Source organism: Spermophilus citellus, assembly GCF_964194105.1.
Source record: "Spermophilus citellus genome assembly, chromosome: 6".
NCBI classification, from domain to species: domain Eukaryota; kingdom Metazoa; phylum Chordata; class Mammalia; order Rodentia; family Sciuridae; genus Spermophilus; species Spermophilus citellus.
Window position 1 is genome coordinate 74821634 of NC_138187.1, and position 22722 is coordinate 74844355.

At 32.7% G+C, this 22722-nt stretch overlaps 1 protein-coding gene across 1 annotated transcript in view; it reads left to right on the forward strand.

The window, feature by feature from the left end:
- STAM (signal transducing adaptor molecule) overlaps window positions 1-22517 on the forward strand; it is a 68643-nt gene extending 46126 nt beyond the window's left edge. The window contains exons 8-14 of the mRNA XM_081298424.1: window positions 2586-2680; window positions 4750-4838; window positions 8120-8207; window positions 9079-9133; window positions 9662-9815; window positions 12078-12253; window positions 17402-22517. Coding sequence (XP_081154550.1) covers window positions 2586-2680; window positions 4750-4838; window positions 8120-8207; window positions 9079-9133; window positions 9662-9815; window positions 12078-12253; window positions 17402-17624 — 880 coding nt within the window. The 3' untranslated portion in view covers window positions 17625-22517. The remainder of the gene's footprint in view (window positions 1-2585; window positions 2681-4749; window positions 4839-8119; window positions 8208-9078; window positions 9134-9661; window positions 9816-12077; window positions 12254-17401) is intronic.
- The last annotated feature ends 205 nt before the right edge of the window (window positions 22518-22722 follow it).

Genomic DNA, 22722 nt, shown 5'->3' on the forward strand with positions numbered 1-22722 from the left:
TTAAAATATTAAATGCTTAAAATGAATTGTTTTTTTGGAGAGGAGGTGGAAAAAAATTCTTCAGTTCTATCCATTTTCCTGCAAATGATGTGATTTTATTATTATTTATGGTTGAATAAAACTTTATTGTGTGTGTGTGCATATGCTCACATGTTCTTTGTCTATCCATCCATTGATGAACGCCTAGGCTGGTTCCACAATCTGGCTATTGTGAAATGTTTTGCTAAAAACCATGGGTATGCATGTGTCACTCTAGTATGATGACTTTAATTCTTTAGGATAAATACTGAGGAGTGGTATAGCTGGGTGTTGTGGTGGTTTCATTTGCAATCTTGAGGAACCTCCATACTGATTTCCATAGTGGTTGTGCTAATTTATAATCTCACCAACAGGGTAAGAGTTCATTTTTTTCCACCTCCTCTCCAGCATTTATTATTGTTTTATTCTTGATGACTCCCATTCTAACTGGATGGGATAAAATCTCAATGTAGGGGCTGAGGTAGTGGCTTATCGCTAGAGCGTTTGCCTAGCTTGTGCAAGGCCCTGGGTTTGAGCCTCAACACCACATTTAAAAAAATAAATAAATAAATAAATAAAATAAAGGTATTGTGTCCAGCTACAACTAAAAAATAAATATTAAATAAAATCGCAGTGTAGTTTTGATTTGCATTTATTTCCCTAATTGCTAATGATGTTGAACATTTTTTCATATGTTTGATGGCCATTTGTATTTCTTTTGAGAAGTGACTATTTAGTTCATTTTTTCCATTTATTAATTGGGTTTTCGGGGTTTTTTGTTGTTGTTGTTAAGTTTTTTTTGAGTTCTTTATATATTCTGGATATTAATATTGTCAGAAGAGTAACTAGCAAAGATTTTCTCCCATTCTGTAAGGTCTTTCCACATTGTTGATTGTTTTTTCTTTTGCTGTGCAGAGCCTTTTAAATTGATGTGATCCCATTTATTAGTTCTTGGTATTATTTCCTGAGGTTTAGAAGCCCTATTTAGAAAGTTATTGCCTGTGCCCATTTGTTGGAGTGCTGACCCTCGGTGTTTTCTTAGGTGTGGCGTAATTTTTGGTCTACCTAGATCTTTGAGCTATTTTGAGTTGACTTTTGTGCAGGATGAGAGGGATATAATCTTATTCTACAAAATGATAACCCAGCACCATTTGTTACAAAGGTTGTTTTTTTTCCAATGTATGGTTTTGACAGCTTTGTCAAGAATTGGATGACTCTATCTGTGGGGCTTATTTCTGTCTTCTAGTTTGTTGCATTGGTCTGTGTCTGGTTTTATACCAGTACCATGTGGCTTTTGTTAGTATAATTCTGCAATCTAATACTTTGAAGTCAGATATGATGACACCTCCAGCATTGCTTTTTTGGCTTAGGATTACTTTCATTATTCTGGGTCTTTTATTCTTCCAAATGAATTTTAAGACTTAACTTTTCTAGTTCTGTGATGAATATCGTTGTTATTTTGATAGGGATTATATGGAATCTGTATATTGCTTTTGGTATTGTGACCATTTTAACAATATTAATTCTTTCTATCCATGAACAATGGGACGTCTATCTTCTAAAAATCTTCTTCAGTCTTCTTTAGTGTCGTCTTCAGGATCTTTCTTCAGTTTTCTTTATTGTAGAGGTCTTAAACCTCCATGGATAGAATTTATTCCTTGCGTTGTTATTTTTTATAAGTTATTGTGAATGGTGTTATTTTCCTGATTTCTTTCTCAGCAGATTTATTATTGGTGTAGAGGAAAGCTATTGATTTTTGTATGGTCATTTAGTATTCTGTTCTCACATAGCAGAAGAGGTGAATGAGCTCTTTGGAGTCACTAATTCCATTCAGGAATGTTCTGCCCTTATGACCTAATTGTTTCCCAAAGACTTTATCTTGATATCATTGCTCTGGGGTTAGGATTTCAACATAAGAATTTTAGAGGGATAAACATTCTGTAGGATTTTTATTTTCATATGATTTCTTAAGGAAGAAAAATCATGTAAACTTGAGACAGTTAACTGGAAATTGCACAAAACCTTGGTCCTGCATTCCTTCAAAAAATCTTTACTGAAGACTTGTTAGCTTTTCATGTATTAGGCAGTGGGGATACAGTGGTGAATGTGCGTACACATCAGGGAGTGTGTTTCTTGGAAAGTTGTGCTGTAAAAGATATCCTCTTGTATGTCTTCTGTTGGAGAAAAAACTTGCTGATGTGTATTAGAAAGAAAAATGATTTAGGAATGAAGATTTGGATTAATGAACCTACCTTTATGCTAGACTGAAAGAACTCTCTGAAGTTGACAGTTTTTAACTATAAATAGGGCCTCTTTTGGGGAGAGATTTATAGTTTTTTATTCGATTCCCAAAACACTCGCTGGCCCTTAAAAAGATAAAGAACTGTGTGATTAATAGCTTTTTATCTTCTCTAATGCCTCATTTCTTATTTCTAATGAAGATATTCTTTGGCTCCTTTATTAGATTGTTATAAAATTCTAATTTAATAAGAAACACTATAAAAGATGAAGATTTATAGAAATAAAAGTCTTTATTATTACAAAGTATTCTTTTTTGTTTATCATAGTGATCCCAACTGGTGGAAAGGTGAAACCCATCAAGGCATAGGGTTATTTCCTTCTAATTTTGTGACTGCAGATCTCACTGCTGAACCAGAAATGAGTGAGTATTTTTCATTCTGTCAACATATCAAAGGTAATTTGTAATCTTCTCAATGAAATTTGAGAAATTACTTTTAAATGCTAATGTGTCTGAGGTGGGTATTTAAAAGTGCATTTATTTTTTATTTACCAGAAGAATAATCTAAGAATTCAAACCCTGACTATTAAGATTAATTTAACATAGACTATGGATTTTTCTTTATTATATTTATATATCTGCCTAGATGCCCTTATAAACTGTAAAACACTTCCATTAAGAAGTGTTATGGAATTTATTCATTGTGTTAACCTGTTAAATAGAAGCATATGCCCTACTTAGCTTGTTTTGTTTTAGAGATGTAGTAAGATTGTGAAAACACTTTTATAGTATTTTTTACATACCACACACATATATAATATTAGTGCCTCTGAGAGAAAGGGCTGCAAACTTGTGCATTGTCAGCATATGAAGTCAGCCATGTGTTGTCTCATGAGTAACAGCCAATGCACTGCTGTCCCAGCTTTGTACTTGTTAATAGCTCAAGATATATAAAAAGCAAATATGCCTGTAGCAGATCTCTTTTCCCCCATGGGGAATGAATCAGCTGAAACTTTCTTTTTATATGGTATAATTTTGCTTTATGGGGTTTGAATGGGATAAGTATATTTCTTATGTTGGAATTTAAACCATTTCTGTTTAATATGGAAGCACATAAGACAAAATGCTTAAGTGATATGATTACTTGTTCTCTGAATAAAATTATAGGCCGGTTTCCACTGGTATGGGCTAATAAAACAGTAGATTGGCATTCAAATCAAAGCCTGCCATTTATTAGTTTTCTTTGTTGAAGAGTTATTAACCTTTCTTAACCACCTTATTTATTAAGTGGGCATATATCATAGTATTGTTTTGGAGATTTGCTGGGGGATGTGTAATATTCTATTAAGTACATCTAATAGTTTAGTAAATACTACTTCCTTTCATTAATTGTGCTGCTGCTGGCATATCCCTATCTTAATTATTACCATTCCTTTAAATTTTAAGTGACCTCATTGATATAAGGATAAATAATACAGAGGAAGTTCAAACTGGGAGTAGTGGCTCATTCCTCTAATCCCAACAACTCAGGATGCTGAGGCAGGAGGATCATTAGTTTGAGTCCTTCCTTGGCAGCTTAGCAAGACTCTGTCTCAAAATTTAAAAATAAACAAATAAATAAAAAGAGTTGGGGATATAGCTCAATGGTTGAGTGCCTCTGGGTTTAATCTCTAGTATTGCCCCCCCCCCAAAAAAAAAAGAGAGGAAACAAAGAAGGGAGGAGGTCATTCCTTTAGAGGTTTACATGCCTCTTAGTATTATTATTTGGAGTTTGCCATATTCATAACAACCTTGTATTCACATATTTACAAGTTGTATTAAATGATTTTTAAAAATTGCTTTGGTGAACAAAAGAAAAACGTGTTTCTGACCAATGGTTTTCGGATCTCTTGATGACCACATTTTCATTTTAAAGTATAATGTGACTAGAAAATATAGGCTGATTTGTTGGAAAATTCAGATCCCTGCCAAGACCACTGACAAAAAGTTCTTTTGCCTGGAGGTTGTCATTCTCTTGGTAGAAATTATGAGTGGCTGGTCAGAGAATATATAGCTATTTTCCTATTTGGTGAAAAAGTGTGTGCTTCTTTTCCAAATGAGATTTTTCTTTGAAGGCTCAATAATTTAAAAAGGATTTGTTTTTAAGTTGAAGATTCTACTAATGTGATTATAAAACTTTTTTTTTCCTGAACAGTTTACTGAATTCTCTTAATGTGATAGCTGAATAATTTTCATTTCAGAAATGAGTTACTTTTAGTGGTCTTTTTCATGGAAAACAAAATTTTTAACAAGAGAATATTGAGAAATCTTGACTGAATTTCATAAAGTACTGTTATATCTTTTTGCCTAAATCTGCAACCCCAATTATTCCTTAAATTTCTCAGCTTGATGGAAATTAAAGAAAAAAATCTAAATTTTCTCTTAGAACTTAAAATTCTTAATGTAATTTTAAATATATCATAAGGAAAAGATAATTTTTACATATTTTACAGTTAAAACAGAAAAGAAGACGGTACAATTTAGTGATGATGTTCAGGTAGAAACAATAGAACCGGAGCCGGAACCAGCCTTTATTGATGAAGTAAGTGATTTCCTTGGTAATAGTGGTTGGTACTTTGTACTGAAATTGGAATTTTTTAAAATAATTAATTAGTTGAGTAATCTATTTTTTTGTTATAATAAGAACTTAACATAGACAAAACACAGATCGCTTTTGAAATTTCCTCTCCAGTCCCCCCCCCATTTTTAATTCTATCAGGACCTCATTATTTTAAGTTCCTGCTTTATATTTCATGGATATACTCTTGATTTATTTAATTCCTCAACTGATGGGAATTTTCCAGCTTTTCTTGCTAGCACAAACAGTGACATTTTTTTCAACATTTATCTTGGTGTTTCTTTAAGATGTACAAGAATTGAATTGCTGAATTGAAAGATCTGTGTGTTTTACATGTTGATACTGCCAAATTTTTCAGCAAAATAGGATTTTTACACTCATTGATTTTATGCAAGAGTACCTGTTTTCCAATTATACCCAACAAGCATAGTAAGATTGTTTGCACATTAGTGAGAAAGGCAAACTTACTGAATGAATTTGTTGAATAAGCCAAACTATTGTTTCTAAAGATTAAATTGTCAATGGAATAAACCATGGTTTCTTCTTGTATTGAACACATTTGAGCTTTTGGGAAAAACTTATGCTAACTTTATGTTAAATGTCTCCATGTCATTGTTATTATCTGTAACAATGCTTACTTTCAGTGACTTGTTTGAAAATGCAGTGTCAATTTGGTGACAGTCATTTTTGGAGCCAATAATAGTGCCTAAACTTGTATTATTAGGATTTAAATATAGGCTTTTTAAATCACAATATCCTATTTACATAAGTTTTTGCTGAATTGAAGGATCTGTGTGTTTTACATGTTGATACTGCCAAATTATTCAGCATTGTTTAGCATTCTTTTAGGGGAGACGGGAGCACTAAATTTGAAGTGTGTTTTTAGAGAAATGTTGAAATTTCTGTGTTATTACAAATAAGAAAAAAAAGATTTAAATTGCTCACTTTTTCAGATTTAAGCATGTTTGTGGTTGTCTTTTCCTGTTCAAACTTATTAATGTTATTTCCTTTTTTTGAAAAACTATTAACATAGCTGTGTTAACTTAATAGTACAATATTAAATTATGGAACTTTCAAGCCATATAGAATATTATCACCTGCTGGCCAAATTTGTAACACATCTACATTTGTTTACATATTTTCTTTTGTTACTTTTGTGCTGGCATAGAATTGAGTAACCTCTGTAGAAATAATACGGCCTGCAATGCCTAAAATATTTACTCTCTGGCCCTTACAGAAAAAAATTTTCTGATCCCTGGGTATAGATCATTTTAGAAGAATCTTTTCAGTTCTTTCTCATTTTCCATAAATACTCTTTCCTAAAATTTATCAAAGTACTGACCCTGACACTGTAGGTCATTTCTTTTTCTCCTCTCTTTTTATAATTTCCCTTTGCCTTTGTACTTAGTACAGAAGAAAGCCTTACCCCTGGCTCATCTTGAACCTTACTGTGGTGCATTGCCTTACAGTATAAAAATTTACAGGGACCATTTCAAATATTGGAGTTGGTGTTAAGAAAGTAATGACAAATGACTGAGTAAAATAGATCAGATGGTTTTATATATTTTGTTACAGAAAAAGAAAAAAAGTGGGTGGAACAAATGAATTGTCAACTAGTAGATAATTAAACATAATTTTTAATGATAAGCCACTATAATCCCTGGTGTTAAATGCAGAGGATACTATAAGGACTTAATGATGATGCTGTAAAAGCTTCTATTTTATGAATAAAGATTTTTGTCACTTCTACCTGTAAAAAAAAAAAAAAAATAAGAATGGAATCAGTGCTGATTGCTGGATTATTTTATTTTCTAAAAGTTGAAATATGTTATTTTGACCCATAGTAATCATTAACTCATACAGATGAATTTAATACTTGGAGCATTGTCAGTTTATATACATAATTTTATTGCGAGGAAATTTGATATAGTCATAAGTAAATGACTTTCAGTTATACTACACTAAGATAAAAATTTGTAGGGGTAGGGCCCAGGTTGTGGCTCAGTGGCAGAGCGCTTGCCTAGCATGGGTGAGGCACTGGGTTTGATCCTCAGCACCACATAAAAATAAAAATGAATAAAATAAAGGTATTGTGTCCATCTACAACTAAAAAAAATTTTAAAAAAAATTGAGTGGAAATCTGATGAGATCAAAGAGAAAAATAAACAATTTGAAATTCCTAACAAAGATGGTTTTATTTATTTATTTTTATTTTCATTCTTTGTGGTGCTGAGGATCTAATCTAGGGCTTCATAGGCAAAACACTTTAGCCCTGAGCCACATCCCCAGCCCCAGGCTGTTTTTTAAATGCATATATGTAAAAGCAGAACTGTTTTATTTAAGATGCCAATATTTAATGACCTGGCAGTCATATGTTTTGTATTATTTTAAACTTGTGAAGAAAATGAAAAATCATCTCTAAAAGATGTAAATATATTTATAGATAGTTTAGCATTATTTTAGGGGAGACAGGAGCACAAAATTTGGAAAGTGTTCTTTTAGAGAAATGGTGAAGTCTGTACTAACAAAAAACAATCAGGGGCTGGGGATGTGGCTCAAGCGGTAGCGCGCTCGCCTGGCATGCGTGCGGCCCGGGTTTGATCCTCAGCACTACATACCAACAAAGATGTTGTGTCCGCCGAGAACTAAAATAAATAAATAAATTCTCTCTCTCTCTCTCTCTCTCTCTCTCTCTCTCTCTCTCTCTCTCTCTCTCCCCCCCCCCCCTTTCCTCTCTCTTTAAAAAAAAAAAAAGAATCAGGAATAAAATTGTCAGGGGGAAAAAAGTAAAAAAAGGAAAACACAAAATAAATCCTTAGAGCTCTGCTTACAAGAACAGTTGTAATAGAGCTGAGTGAAGTATTCATGACTTGAGTTGTTAGTCATAACAGCCATCTTGAGAGAGATATTACAACTGCCCTGTGTGTCTAAGCTGCAGCATCTACAAAGCAAAGTGAAATCCTCTATCATGATATAAAAGATTGAAGAACTCACACATTTAAGTTTAAATGTGGTTCTGTTTCTTCTAATTTTAGAGAATATCTGTTAAAATACATAGGAATAGCGCTCAACTGTTTACACATGGTATTAAAGATAATACTTGGGATACTAAAACATAAAAGCAAAATTGAAGTTTCTATAACTTAATGATGAAAGTTTTATGTCCCTTATCTAGTTAAAGAAGTGAAAACATAATGTTTCATAAAGTTCAGTTGTTTTTTATATTAACTACTTAATTCCTGTAGGATAAAATGGACCAGTTGCTACAGATGTTGCAAAGTACTGACCCCAGTGATAATCAACCAGATCTACCAGAGCTACTTCATCTAGAAGGTAAACCCGTTTTCTGTTTACCTTGCAAAGAGAATAATCAGAGGTTCTATCTATTGTTCTGTTATAGATTTATTTTTTATTTTTTTGGTACTGGGGTTTGAGTCCAGGGACGCTCAACTACTGAGCCACATTGCCAGCCCTTTCTTATATTTTATTTAGAGACAGGGTCTCACTGAGTTGCTTAGGGCCTTGCTAAGTTGCTGAGGCTGTCCTTGAACTCACCATCCTCCTGCCTAAGCCTCCTGAGCTGCTGGGATTACAGGTGTACACCATCTTGCCTGGCACTGTTATAGAATGGTTTTTAAGAATGATTTTAAACAAAACATTTCTCAGTCTTACTGTTTTTTTGGTGTGGTACTGGAAATTGAACCCACTGGTGCTCTACCACTGAATTACTGAGCTGCATCCCCAGCTCTATGTATGTATGAATTTTTATTTTTGAGAAAATAAAAAAAAGTCTTTGTAAGTTTTTGTAGCGGGCCTCAAACATTCAATCCTCCTGTCTCAGGCTTCCTGGATCACTGGGATTTCAGGCTTATGCCACTGAACCCAGCTTTACTCTGACTCTTTAAAATGCAGTTTAAACCTTGGGTGAAGTTTGAATTCTCATACTTTTTATCCAAATTAAACTTTTAATTCAATATTCTAGAATTTTATGAAATGAAAAAATTCTTAATTTTGAGATTAGTATTGTAGATTGTCACTGTCATATTCTGAGAAAATGAGTTTTGGATTCTGTTGACTAACGTTAATTAATATAAAGTTTATTGCTCCAAATTAAATCTTTTATTATTAAAATTTTGTAATTATGTATCAATGGTTCAGTTTCTTTTATTGCATTTTCTTATTTCTTCAAATCTTGTTATATTAGCAATGTGTCACCAGATGGGACCTCTCATTGATGAAAAGCTGGAAGATATTGATAGGTAAAAGAAAATGGACTATATCTGTATTGTGTATATTTGTCCTTAAAACTGTCTCTATAAACTTCAGAGTGAGCTCTATTTGCTTTCACAGAAACCACTCCTTATTCAGTTGTTTTCAACTAGCTGTGGGTAATTTGACTCATTTGCCCTTTTTAAAAGTGAGGATTTAATCGACTCTCCCTATATATATATATTTTAAACAAATAAGAGTTAAGTAGCCTAGTGCAGTCATCTTTGCTAAAGTGGCATTACCAGAGCCCATAAATGATTCATTTATTAATAATTGGAGAAATCTTAAGTATTTCAGGGTACCGTCAATTGTAATAAATTGTATTTCCCCTCAGCACAGTACCTAAATCTTAAACAGTTTTGGTTGCCTTAGCACTAAAATACAAGATAATTTTACATAGGTTGAATCTTTAATAATGTCTACCAATATTAATTTTTGCTATTTTGATATGTCATAGTTTAGAATATTTTATAATTTAAGTAAGCAGTTATGTTTCAAATTATTGTGTAATGTTTCAGGAAACATTCAGAACTCTCAGAACTTAATGTTAAAGTGATGGAGGCACTTTCGTTGTATACTAAGTTAATGAATGAAGATCCCATGTATTCCATGTATGCAAAATTACAGAATCAGCAGTATTATATGCAGTCATCTGGTGTTTCTGGTTCTCAGGTATGCTTTTAAAAGCTCAAGAATATTGTTTTAACTTTTCTTATGCATTTGAAATTGCTGTAATAGCTGTACTTTTGTAAAATATGAAATTTTCTAAAAGTAATGTTTAGAAGGAGAATAAAGTTTAATACAATTTTTTACTCGATATATGCAATTTATAATATATTAAATATACCAGTGGTTGTATTGCTCTTATATAGCAATAGGCAGCAAAATCAGCCATCAATCTTTTTATTTTATTTTATTTTAAATAGTTATTTTGGTTCTACTCTAGACCATTGAATAAGAATCTTTAAAGTTGAGGACCTAATATCTACATATTTTTAAACTTTGTATATAATGATTTGGTTAAGAACTGTAGTTTCATTTGTTTTTTTAAACTGTAATTTATTGAGTCAAATTTTTAATTATTACTAAGTTCTTCTGAGTATCTGCTATTTTTTATTTTACAATGACCTGATTATACGAAGTGTTCTTATCACAAAAATAATAGAGTACCAGGAAACTTTTGGATTGTTGGATATTCATTGCATAGATTATGGTAATGATTTCACAAGTATGTACTTATCGCCAAACTCCTCAAATTGGGTACACTACATATGTACAGCCTTTTGTATGTATTATCTCAATATTGTATTTTTTAAAGAAACCCACAAATTAAAACGTACCATTTTCAGAGATGGGAAAATTTTCTTAAATATCTAATGACTTTTAGCAATACATAAAAGGAAAACTTAAATGCAGTGGGAAAAATGGAATTGAAAAACTGTTAACCAACAAAATGTAATATTTTCATGTTTTTAAAAAGCTGCTTAAAAGGGATTTCCCCCTTTTTCACATAAAATGCATATAATGCAATGTAGACCCCTTTTTTCTCTTTTCATCTGAAGCAACTGTTTAAGAGCCCCTTTTCCATAAATTCAGCAATTTCCAGGTATAAGGAATAATCAGCCAGATTCTTTTTTGTTTACAAAGATTTATCACAAACTTTGTTCAGATTTTTTTTTTTTTTTTTAATGGGCCATTTTCTCTGAGATGAGGGTCTAGCACTACCTGGAACTAACAGCCAAGCCCTAGAAACATAAGGCTAGATGATATCTTCTCAAGGGTCTTCAGTACTAGTTTGAGTCAGGCGAAAAAAAAACATTCATGCAAAGAAAAAAGTAAAATAGTTATATGAGCTGGTAGAGCTATGTTTATAATGAAGACCTTTTGGATTCTGAAATGGTATGTGTTGTGGCTTAACAGAAGTCCAGGGTGATTATTGTCCTTGCCTCTTGGTGGTTGTCATATTGATTTAACACATAGTAACAATATTATTCATTCATTCATTCATTCATTCATTCATTCATTCATTTATTTATATGTGGTGCTGAGGATAGAACCCAGTGCCTCACCTGTGCTAGGCGAGCACTCCACTACTGAGCCATAACCCCAGCCCACATAGTAACAATTTTATTACAAAGACAGAAGTTGTCTTTTAAAAGTGAATATTATAGAATATTAATAATTCCATGTTTAAGACTTTTGATATTTAAAAACTTCAATCTCTTTAGACTAAAAACAGTACAATTTTTTCGATATAGTAGTAAGCAAATGAATCCAGCCTGCCTCCTGTTTTTGTTGTTGTTTGTTTGTTTGTTGTTTTTTAGATAACTTTTATTAAAACATAGCTATTCTCATTGTCTGTAGCTACATTTTATACCTGTAGATTGTAGTTGTTGTGACAGAGGCCATATGACCTACAGTCCTAAAATATTTGCTACCTGGCCCTTTATAAGAAAACATGCTGACCCCTGCTTTAGAAAGTTAACTTGCTCACCCTTGCTTTAGAAAGTTAAGTTGCTCCAGGTTCAATAAATTGCAGTTTAGGAAATTTATATTATAAATAGAATTTATGGCATTGTAGTCTCCTAAAATGTGCCTCCTAAATGTCATTTTGGATTCCATATTATTATGCAAAATATTAAGTCTATGTAATAGAAATATTATGTTAGTATAAAGTTTCAAGGTAGTTTCCTTTAATGCTTCTGTATTGCAATAAATAAGAGTTCAGGTAATGTTTAAAATCAAAAATCCTCAGCTGTCCACATCACTAAAAAGTGTTTTTTATAAAATGCTTATTGACAGAAGTAAGTTTTTAAAACATGATTCCAGAGAAATAATATGTGTTCTTTTTGTAGCTGAGTGCCTCTTCAGAAAATGTTTGGAATGTGTGTGAAAGTTTTACAATCAAGTATGTTTTCTCAATAACCATCCTAGGTATATCCAGGGCCTCATCAGAGTGGTGCTTACCTGGTTGCAGGGAATGCCCAGATGAGTCATCTCCAGAGCTACAGTCTTCCTCCAGAGCAACTGTCTTCTCTCAGCCAAGGAGCAGTCCCACCATCTGCAAACCCGGCCCTATCTAGTCAGCAGACTCAGGCTTCTTACTCAAAGTAATTTGATACATTGACTATTACTTGTGATTTTGCTGTTAAAATTCTTTAATTGCCTCCAATCATCAGTAAGCATAGATCTGAATAAGAAATCTGAGATAGAGGTCATCAGTGTTTCCAGACAGCCCCATTTGTGGTGTTGAGTGGATTTTATAAGAACCCATTTGATACTACAGTATCAGCTACAAGCCAGTCCATTGACTGAATAACTCACTCAACTTCTGTATTTGGGGGGTAGTTTTGTATTTTTTGTATTCCTATAAGTGGAATATTTTTGTGATTTTGAGTCTATGATGATATTTGATAATTTATTTAAAAAACTAATTTGTAACTATAATTTATTATTTTCCCACAAATTTTATGTAAAATCTAAATTCTGTTATTGTTTTGGAATATACACCCTGGGCTATCTCTTTAAGAAAGCAAATATTTCCTTATTTTTGTATTATATTGGAATTTAATTTTCATTAAAGAGAGTGCACATTTGAAAAGAAAAGATGAAAAACATGATTTGCCTCTGTGGTTCTTGAGGCAGATAGCTAACTGATTATGCAATGACAGAGGCCCAGTTCTTTTGGCATTTACTTATATTCTCTGTCATGTAGTTAAATCATTATGAATTTTTAAGTATTTTATGTGAATCTAAGCAGAATTCTTCCCCTTGAAACAAATAAACTTTAAGAGTTTACTAGCATGTAGTCTACAAGTCATGAAATCCTGACTTGTGTAACAGACATTTCTAGGTGACTCAAGCATAATTTCTAGAAACCTTTCCATCAGTGTCTATAGATACTCTGTATTACCCTCACTATTGTAATATTCATTCTCAAAGAGTCACATATTGGAGAAGCCTGGAAATTTTAAGGAATTATCCTATTGTCACATCTAGTATTCCAGAGTCACTTAGGAAGGCATGGGACGTTTAGTATCTGCCAAGCACTCTGCTTTATGCTTTATATATATTGATTCATTTGCTTCTTGTAATAACTTAGGGGGAAGCTATAATAGTATTTCTCATTTATAAAATGGGAAACTGAGACGGGGAGAGGGTTCTAAGATCCTACTAACTTCAATTCAGAGCCAGGCCTTGTGCTCCAGAGCTTAACACACGTGGCCTCTATACTGTGATAATGCAATATTGTGGTTCCTATTGGTGTAAAAAATTTGACTTACTGTAATATAACTATATATCACAGTATAATGAACTAATAATGAGTGATATATATAGCAAACTAGCACATACTAAACATTTCAAGAATATTAGCTTTTACTGTATTTATTCTAACTATATACTTCCTTACTTTCAATTTAAAGTTTCACTGTCTACCCAGTATCCTGGAACAAAACTCTACAATTCACCCAATATTTATTTTATGTCTGCTCAGCACTGTTCCCCTATCATAATACCCAACATAAAATTATTTGCTAATTTCCTAAGTAACTCTTCCCTATTAATATCATCATATCTTACAGTTAAACACTATAGAATTTCTTGCCTAATCTTTGTGGTTCTTTGGCTTCTAATCTTGCCTCTGTAAATTCATCTATCCTATTTCCATTTAAAAGTTCTTTATGAGCTTTCTCAGTATTAAGAGTTAAGCTGCTTAGCGTGCTCCTAGGACTACATGTTCTTCAATCCTTGTCAGTATCTCCAGGGGTATCTTCAATCAATTAGTAACAGGGTGATTCCCAGCACACATCAGGCCTTTCACACTTTCCATCTTTGCTATACCATGGGTACCATGCCATTCCATTCCACCATTGTCCGAACATCTTTCTTACTTTTTTCTTCCCCTTCTGATCTAGAATAACACAACTTGAGTATATTTTCTTGGAAAACTTATTCACCTCTTATATCTTTATTTATAACTTATATTGTAATATAAACTACATATTTTTATGTTTGCTTCTACTAAATAGGAAGCGTTTTGAAATTAAGAAACTCTAAGTAATGTTTATATGTCAGATGTCTGCCATACATACACTGATTTGTCCATGAACCTCAGGGTAGGAGAAGCAAATTAAAAACAGCAAATAAACAAGCTTTGCTGTCCTTATAAAGTCATTTACTATCACTTTAAAATACTACCATCTCTACAAGTAACTTTTGAGAACTGAATCAGTGCTACCTTCTCCAATGAATAATAAGATTGCCCAAGAATGACAGAAGTCTGAAAAACTGAACTCTGAAACCAAAATTATCTGTAGAAGAATTTTAAAAAAGTCTTTTTAGATGTGTACTGAAGATCAAGGAAAACAAAGAAATAAATCCTGCCTGTCAAAAACAACAAAAAATTCTCATTGGCCGTAATTTGCAACTAGAAAACTCAAGTCAAATATTTAGCACACTTCAAGCAAGTAGACTTCTAACCCTGACCCTCACTTATTCCAATTTTGTTATATTACATTTGCTCTGCTATCAGTTTTCTTATTTCTACACTGAAACACTAGGCAAACACATTTTTGTATGTATACTTATATATATATGTATATATATGTATATGTGTGTATGTGTGTGTGTGTGTGTGTGTGTATATATATATATATATATATATATATATATATGGTACATTTATACATAGATTCTTAAATTGACTCAAAGTTTTATGAAACCTTTATAAGGAATAAAGAAATACACCTCACTAGCTTAATATAGCACCTGAAATTGTCATAATTAACACTTAAACATTTATTTTTCAAATATTTAGCAAGTTCTTATATAGTATAAAACTGTGTCCTGTGCAATGTGACTCAGTTCCAGTTCTTAAGATATTATAGGTTAGTAGGGATTCATACAAGTAAAAAGGAAACTATCAGAGAATATACAATGATAGTTATACATTCAGGGTCCTCTGATGGTACACAGGAGGAACCATGCTAGAAAAGTGGGAAATCAAGGAATGTATCCTAGTGAAAATGAAGGTAAGCTAAGAATTAACTAGAGAATAAACAAATGAGTCCAGCCAGGAAGGCAGCTAAATGTTTCAATGACATGTTCTACAAAAAAACACCTGTTGAACATGTATTCCTTCAGAGATGGCATTAATAGCGATACTAAAAATTGATAGGGTCAGACTCTGTATTAACAGTTTCACATATGGATAGTCAGATCTGAATAGGTAATGGTAGAGTTGATAAATGTGGTGGGGTGGTATATAGGTGGTTTCTTTTATTCTGTATTTTTAAGAAAATAAGAGAAATGAAACGATCAGTCTTTCATTATCAGTAGTCCATTGGAATTATTCTTGTTAGGAAGTGATTTCCATATCACCAGATCATGGGGTCAATTTTGCTTTTGTACCCAATTTTACAGTTTATTATTTCTTCATTTTTGAAATACTATTATAGTTGGTCATGACCATTATGACAATTAGTTTTCTTTTATTCATTGCTACTACTACTCAGTTTCCTTGGCCTTACTCCTCTTTATCTTATCTTTCAGATGTGTAGGGCTGACCAGATGGACTGCTTTTTTCTCTGTCCACACTCTATAGGTTAGCTCATTCAGCTCTGTGACTCTAAGCACTAGGTATATGCTTGATGACACTCAAATGTTTTTTCTACTCTTACCCTCTCCACTGGTCTCCAGACTTGAATATCTGACTGCTTAATGTATTATGTTTTCTTGTATGTTTTCTAGACTTCTCACTTAACATGTTCAAAACCATTCTTGATTCTTCTTCTCTTCAGTGAATGGCCGTTCTGCCAGTTATTTTTACTAAGTATAAAATAAATACTGTAAATTTATCTCTCCTATTTATCCTATCCTCAGGCATTCCAAGTTACTTTGTCCATAATTATATTTTGATGACATGATCTTCAAAATATGTGAATGCCCTTTTCTTCCTTCTCCATCCTGGCTTTGTCTGCTCTCACCTGGAAAAATCTAATAGCCTCTACTGTTCTTGCTTCTGTCCTAGTTTCAGGGTGAATCTAAGTGATATCACATCACCCTCCTGCTCAAAACCAACCAATGTCTCTCCATCTCATTATAAGCCAGAATCTTTGTGGCCTTCAAGGTACTGTATATGCTATGGTCCCTCAATTCTGCTATCATATATCACTCTTACCTGTGCTTACTTGGCCAAAGGTCTCTTTGTCCTCCTTGCTGTTCCTTGAACATGTGTGGTGTTTTCTCTTCTCAAAGGCTTCTTTTCTCTCTACCTGAAACAAACTTTTCCTAGATAATTGATATGGCTCCTTCCCTTCCTTATTTTAGGTCTTTGTTTAAATACTTCTGTTTTAGTCAGCTTTGTGTCATTGTGACCAAAAGATCTGACAAGAATAATATAGAGAAGCAAAAGTTTATTTTGGATCATGATTTCAGAGGTCTCAATCCATAGATAGCCAACTTCCTAGTTTTTGGTCCCAGATGAGGCAGAACATCATGACAGAGGGGCATGGCAACACAGAAGCAGAGAGGGAGCCCTGCTCGCCAGGGACAAAATATAAGCCCCTAAGGCATGCCCCAGTGACCTACCTCCTGCAGTCACACCACACTTGCCTATAGTTACTACCCAGTTAACCCATATCAGTGGACTAATCCACTGACCAGGTCACAACTCTCATAATCTAATCATTGACCTCAAGACATTCTTGCATTGTCTCAAACAGGAAAGGCACCACATATCCAAACCATAACAGTTGCTCTATCTGAAAGACCTTCCTCTAGAATCACATGCTTCAGGACTTTTAGTCCTACTAACAGGCTCTCTTCCTTCTCACAGCACTTATAACCCATTAGCTTCTCCTGCTAGAGTGAAAGCTCTATGATGGTAGTGATTTATTTTTATTCTACAGCATCCCAGTGCCTCAAATAATAATGTCTGACATCTGTGTCAAATGTTTAATAAACAGTTATCAAAAGAATTTAAATGGGGGCTCAGCCGTAGAGTGCTCACCTAGAATGTGCGAGGCCCTGGGTTCGAACCTCAGCACCACATATTAAATAAATAAGTAAATAAACAAACAAACAAATGGACTAAATGAATAAATAAGTGAATGAATAAAGTCATTGTGTTCAAGTGCAACAACAAAAAAAAGAATAAGAATTTAGATGAATGAGTGTTTAACAAATGGCTTTACTGTTTATCTCTTAATGGCTATATTTTGGTAGTTGGCTAATTAGATGTTTTTCTCCCTCCACAGTGCAATGGTTCAAGGAAATACATATCCCAACCAGGCTTCAATATATAGTCCTCCTCCCACTGCTACTGCTGCAACTGCTGATGTCACTATATACCAGAATGCAGGAACTAATATGTCCCAGATGCCAAACTACAATTTAACATCGTCAACCCTGACTCATCCGGGAGGCAACCATCAGCCTCCTCAGCCACAGCAACCATATTCTCAGAAGGCTCTGCTATAGGACCCAGTGTTCCTCTTTGTGGCAGATATCTGCTAAATGCCACTGACAATGTTATGAGATTCGTTAATTCTTAGGATTTGTTTATCCTCAGCTTATAGGAATCTATCTTGGTCAACAAGTTCAAATATTCAAGAAGGTAGAACTCTCTTCAATTTGCAAGGACTTTTTAGAGGGTCACCCCTCCACCAGAGGAATGAAACTACTTAACAATATTTGATTCCTTTCATAATATGAAGAGTTGATACAAGATTATTTGTCTTGTAAAATTACCTGGTCTGCAAAATGTCAAACTTAACAAAAACTGTCGGCAAATGTTATGTACATATACTGATATATAACTCTATTAGTGGCCATTTGAATCACAATGGTGATCATGTGAATATATTTAACACTGTGTTAAATTAATTTACATTGCTATTTTATTTTAATCATGAACAACTACCTTGTTTCCTAATGTTTTGTGTAAATTTAAGATATTTACACTGTCCTTTTAAACTGCAAGAGAACAAAGTTGTAGCATATTTACGTGAAGTCATTGTTGTCTGTGTTTCAGTTTCACATTAAACTGAACCTTCCTTTTCCTAATTGTGATCTAAACTTGTGTAATTATGTCTTTCTGTAGCCTCTGCATACTACTGGCTGTCATCACACCAGCGTACAGTAGCTAAATTTTTGGTGCAGTTATAGCAAATGATGATGTTCCCTTTTAGACTTTTACTTTTTGGCATGATATTTCAGATATGTGGGACCATGAGACAAAATTAAGTAGGATTACATTCTTTACATCTTATTTTTAAAGAAATAATGTTGTTTTACTTTTTCCTAGTTGAAGATAGTAATTAGGTTTCTAAGCTGTATACTGTGTTTATTGGTGGCAGTGACACCAAAGATAGAGGCAATGGATAGAAATTTTTTAACTGGAAAGAAAACACTACATTTTCAAAGTGTCTTGTAATTATTTAGGATACAAAGTTTGATTCACCTGTCTTACCCCACTGCTAGACTTAAATATGTCTTTAACATTGTAACCTTGAATTCATCATTAAAATGGATATAAGTAGCTGTTTCAAAGTAATTTTATATTCCTGGCTTTGCTTCACAGTTTATGTATTTATTATTACCTTTCAGACTGGAGTTTTTAGTTGTTTCCTGTCTTTTAAAGTTCTAATGAGTGATTTTGGCTTTATATTTGGGAGTATTTTTTAATACATTCATACGAGGAATGTTTCCACTGACATTTTAATCTTAAATATTTAAAACTTCACTGGTTTTACAGTACTATAATTTAACAATATTATTTAAATACCTGTTGAGTTGAGTACATTTAATGAATTAACAGGTTTCATACTATAAGTGCAAATTGGATTTGTACTAAAACTATTGCAATCAGGTAACTTGTTTGTTTGCTTGTTGACAAATTACTCCATCATTGGCAGATAATCTTAATGATGATTAATTCTACAGGTTCCTATTTAAAGCATCATATTCAACTTAAATGTTTCACTCTGGTAGTGTGTTTGAGTTTAGAGTGTGTTGCTCTCAAATAATAATTTTCAATTTCAACTTCACACTTTAACTATTTTTATAAGTTACTTTTGATAAACTTTGTTAAACAGATGATAATCTTTTTCATTTCAATTTGAATATTATGTCTTAACTGATAAACTTTTTCCCAAGTCATTGTATTTTTCTTTCTTTTGATGAATTCCTGTTTAAAACTGTATTCTTTTCCCATTTTAATTTTGATATCCTTTATGTTACAAAATCAGTTAAGTATTCTCTATCCTTTTTATCCTATAAAAGTCAAAGAATGATGAAATGAAAAAAAATCCTATTTTAATATATATATATTATTTGTTACCTATTGGTTATCAGGCTTAGGAAGATTTAAATGAGGACTTAAAACATATTTGTTTGTGCCTTTCATTTATTAAGAATGAAAATATCAGGTAAAAACAATTTCAATGAAAATGAAGCACTAGCTTTGCCATCTTTGAAGTGACATGACAGAGGTGGAAATAGGAAGGGACCAGCTAGGATCACAAATGATTTTGGTTTGAGACCTTTGCGTTTTGCACTAGAAATCTTTATTACTAGCTGTTTTTATTTTAAAGGGGTAGAATTATTTATAAAATGAACTAATTTTAATGTAAACTTTTGTGAAGCAAATTTATTTTTCAGTTTATTTTTTTATAAAGTTTGAGATTTGTTTCCACCAGAGTAACAACTAAGTAGAAGAATCCAATTCAATTACTATGTAGCATTAATAGCCAACAGACCGTATGGCTAATTGGATATGATAATATATCAGTACCTTAAACCTACTAGGAATTATTTGGTAATATATCCTTAATATGCTGCAGTCTTTTCCAACTCTGTGGTCTTCCTTCACTATGATCTCTCGCTTCTCAGTGAGGGACAATCTTATGTGCCTAGAGACGCACTTCATCTTAAATGCTTCTGGAACTTCTTTTCTATACCTCTTAGTTTTTGTATTTAAAATTGTTAATAGACCATTAACTACCATTCATTTCTATTAGATATGACTTTTATATGTGACAGTCTAATTGAGCTTGAAAGTATCTTTTGTTCAAGGCTTCATTTGTATAAGACAAATCAGTGCCCTACCTGCTCAATTATGCAACTATAAAAATTATAGAAATTATTTTCCAAAATGAGGTTTATTGGTATAATTGGTCAAATTTTTATCTAATATGCATTAAAATCACTATTTTCTTCTTCTCTATTTCCTTATTTTGCTTACCAGTTATACTAATAACCATAAGTTTTTGTTGTATCATTTTAAATATTAATAACAAAACTGTAGTTTAAAATTTTCACTCTAGTGTCATTTCCCAATTTTTTTTTGGTTTGCTTTTTGGTTTCAGGTTTTTATTTATTTGTTTTTGTTGACTAACTGTTTATATCCCTTAGATCTTACATTCAATTATCTTTTATTTTAGAAGAAGAGTAGGAATACTATATTGGTCCTTTGAAATATCTAATACTATGAATGGTGCTTTTCCCAACAATTTTTTTGTTTTGAGAATTTTTAGACCTACAAAAAGATTTGAGAGAATTATACCTTGAACAATTAAATATTCTTCATCTAGATTTTATAATTATTAGCAACTTGTTTTCTTATGTATATTTATACTTGTATAAATATACATATTTACACATTTATATATGTATATGTAGATGGATGTGTCCAAATGTACACATACCCCCCATACTTTATTATGTAGCTAGCCAAGTTGTTGACATTGTAAACCATACTCCTACATACTTTATTATGCCTCTCGTAAGGACAAGGACAGACTCCTATATAACCTAAACCTAATATCACATCTAAAAAACCTAACAATTCTGTAATATTACCAAATGTCCCAACTGTATAAGTGATTGTGTATGACTTATATACAGGAACATATACCATTATTTCTTTTATTCTTTATCGTGTTATTTAACTTGATGCTGTATTTTCATTGTAGTGACTATTCTATATTCCTAAGAGATAACAATCAGAACCATATGATTTATGGTTCAAAATAATGAAACTAATATTTTCATGATTATATTAGAAGCTGATCTTATAAATGAATATTGTTAACCTTAAATTATTTGTATATGCTGTATAATAGACTCTAACCTTAGGCCATTGACATTACTGTAGCTCATTATAGTTGTTTTTGTGTTCTTTATTTTCAGTTGTGTTCAGAGTAACTGAAGAAAGTTTGTTCCCCCCTCTCCAAATAGCTCCTTCCTTTCGTTCAAACCTAAATGAGTTTTTTCTCAGCTCATTCACCCACTGACTGGACTTACTCTAGCTGACTTTTGTGTAATTTTAGAAGTACAGTCAGCAACTATTGGGCTATAATTTTGGATACATAAGTTTTAGCATGTTTGTTTTAAAACTTATCTATAATTTTACCTTCTGTTAAGAAGGGAGGGAAAGTTCTTTCTTTTTAAAAGTTCTAATTGTAACTTAATTTTCTCCAAGTTGATTAACAAATTGAAAGCAAGCTGAGTAAAATGTATAAACCACAGTCCAGGTAGAAACACATACAAGTCACAATAATGTTTAGGACCTTAAATTATTTCAATTGGTTAAATGGCTTTTTAAAAAGATATATAATAAATACTTGCAATCTATTGTTTCTGTGGCAGGATATGTAAGTTTTTTAGCTTCAAGACAATTATATATCTTGCTACTTTAAAGAGTTGAGAAGGTGTTTTTTTTTTTTTAATTTTGCATATAGTATTATCTGTTAGGTAGGTAACATATCAAGTAGGAAAATTGGTAAAATGTACATAGACTATGGTTTTCTCTAAACCAAAGAACTTAAAAAAGAAAGTTTCATAAGTACTTTTGATATTCTGTAATTTTAAAAGGAACGATCAACACCAAGGAAGTTGGTGAAAGTGACTGAAGAAGTTGTAATCAAGAATATAAAATCGAGCTGGGCACAATGATGCCTGTAATCCTAGTGACTTGGGAGGATGAGGCAGGAGGAGCACAAGTTCAATGCCAGCCTCAACAACTTAACGAGGTTGTAAAAACTTGGCGAGACCCTGTCTCACATAAAAGCGCTGATGGTGTGGCTCAGTAGTTAAACTTCCCAGGGTTCAATCCCAGTATCAAAATAAATAAGTTGATCCAGGCTCTGCATCATCTACTTCTGTGGCCAAGGTGCCTCAGAGCAGCCTATGTCTCCTGGAAGCTGCAGGTGTCAGGAGATCCCTAGGGAGGACACTGGGTCATCCCAAAATGCAGAAACAATGACATGTTGTTTACTAAGGAATGTAACATAACCTTTAAATTTGAGTCAGGCAGAGCTGCAGCTCTGCAGCTATACATATGTGGGATATTTTTTAATAGCAATTTTTGCTTTTTAAAGAAAATTTTTTTTTGTAGTTGTAGATGGACAGAATGCCTTTATTTAGTTTTTTAATGTGGTGCTGAGGATTGAACCCAGTGCCTCATACATGCTAGGCAAGCGCTCTGCCGCTGAGCTACAGCCCCACCCCCATGTATGGGATATTTTAGAATTCATTGGGCTTTTAATATGTGACTGTGAAGTTTATCTAGGAAGAA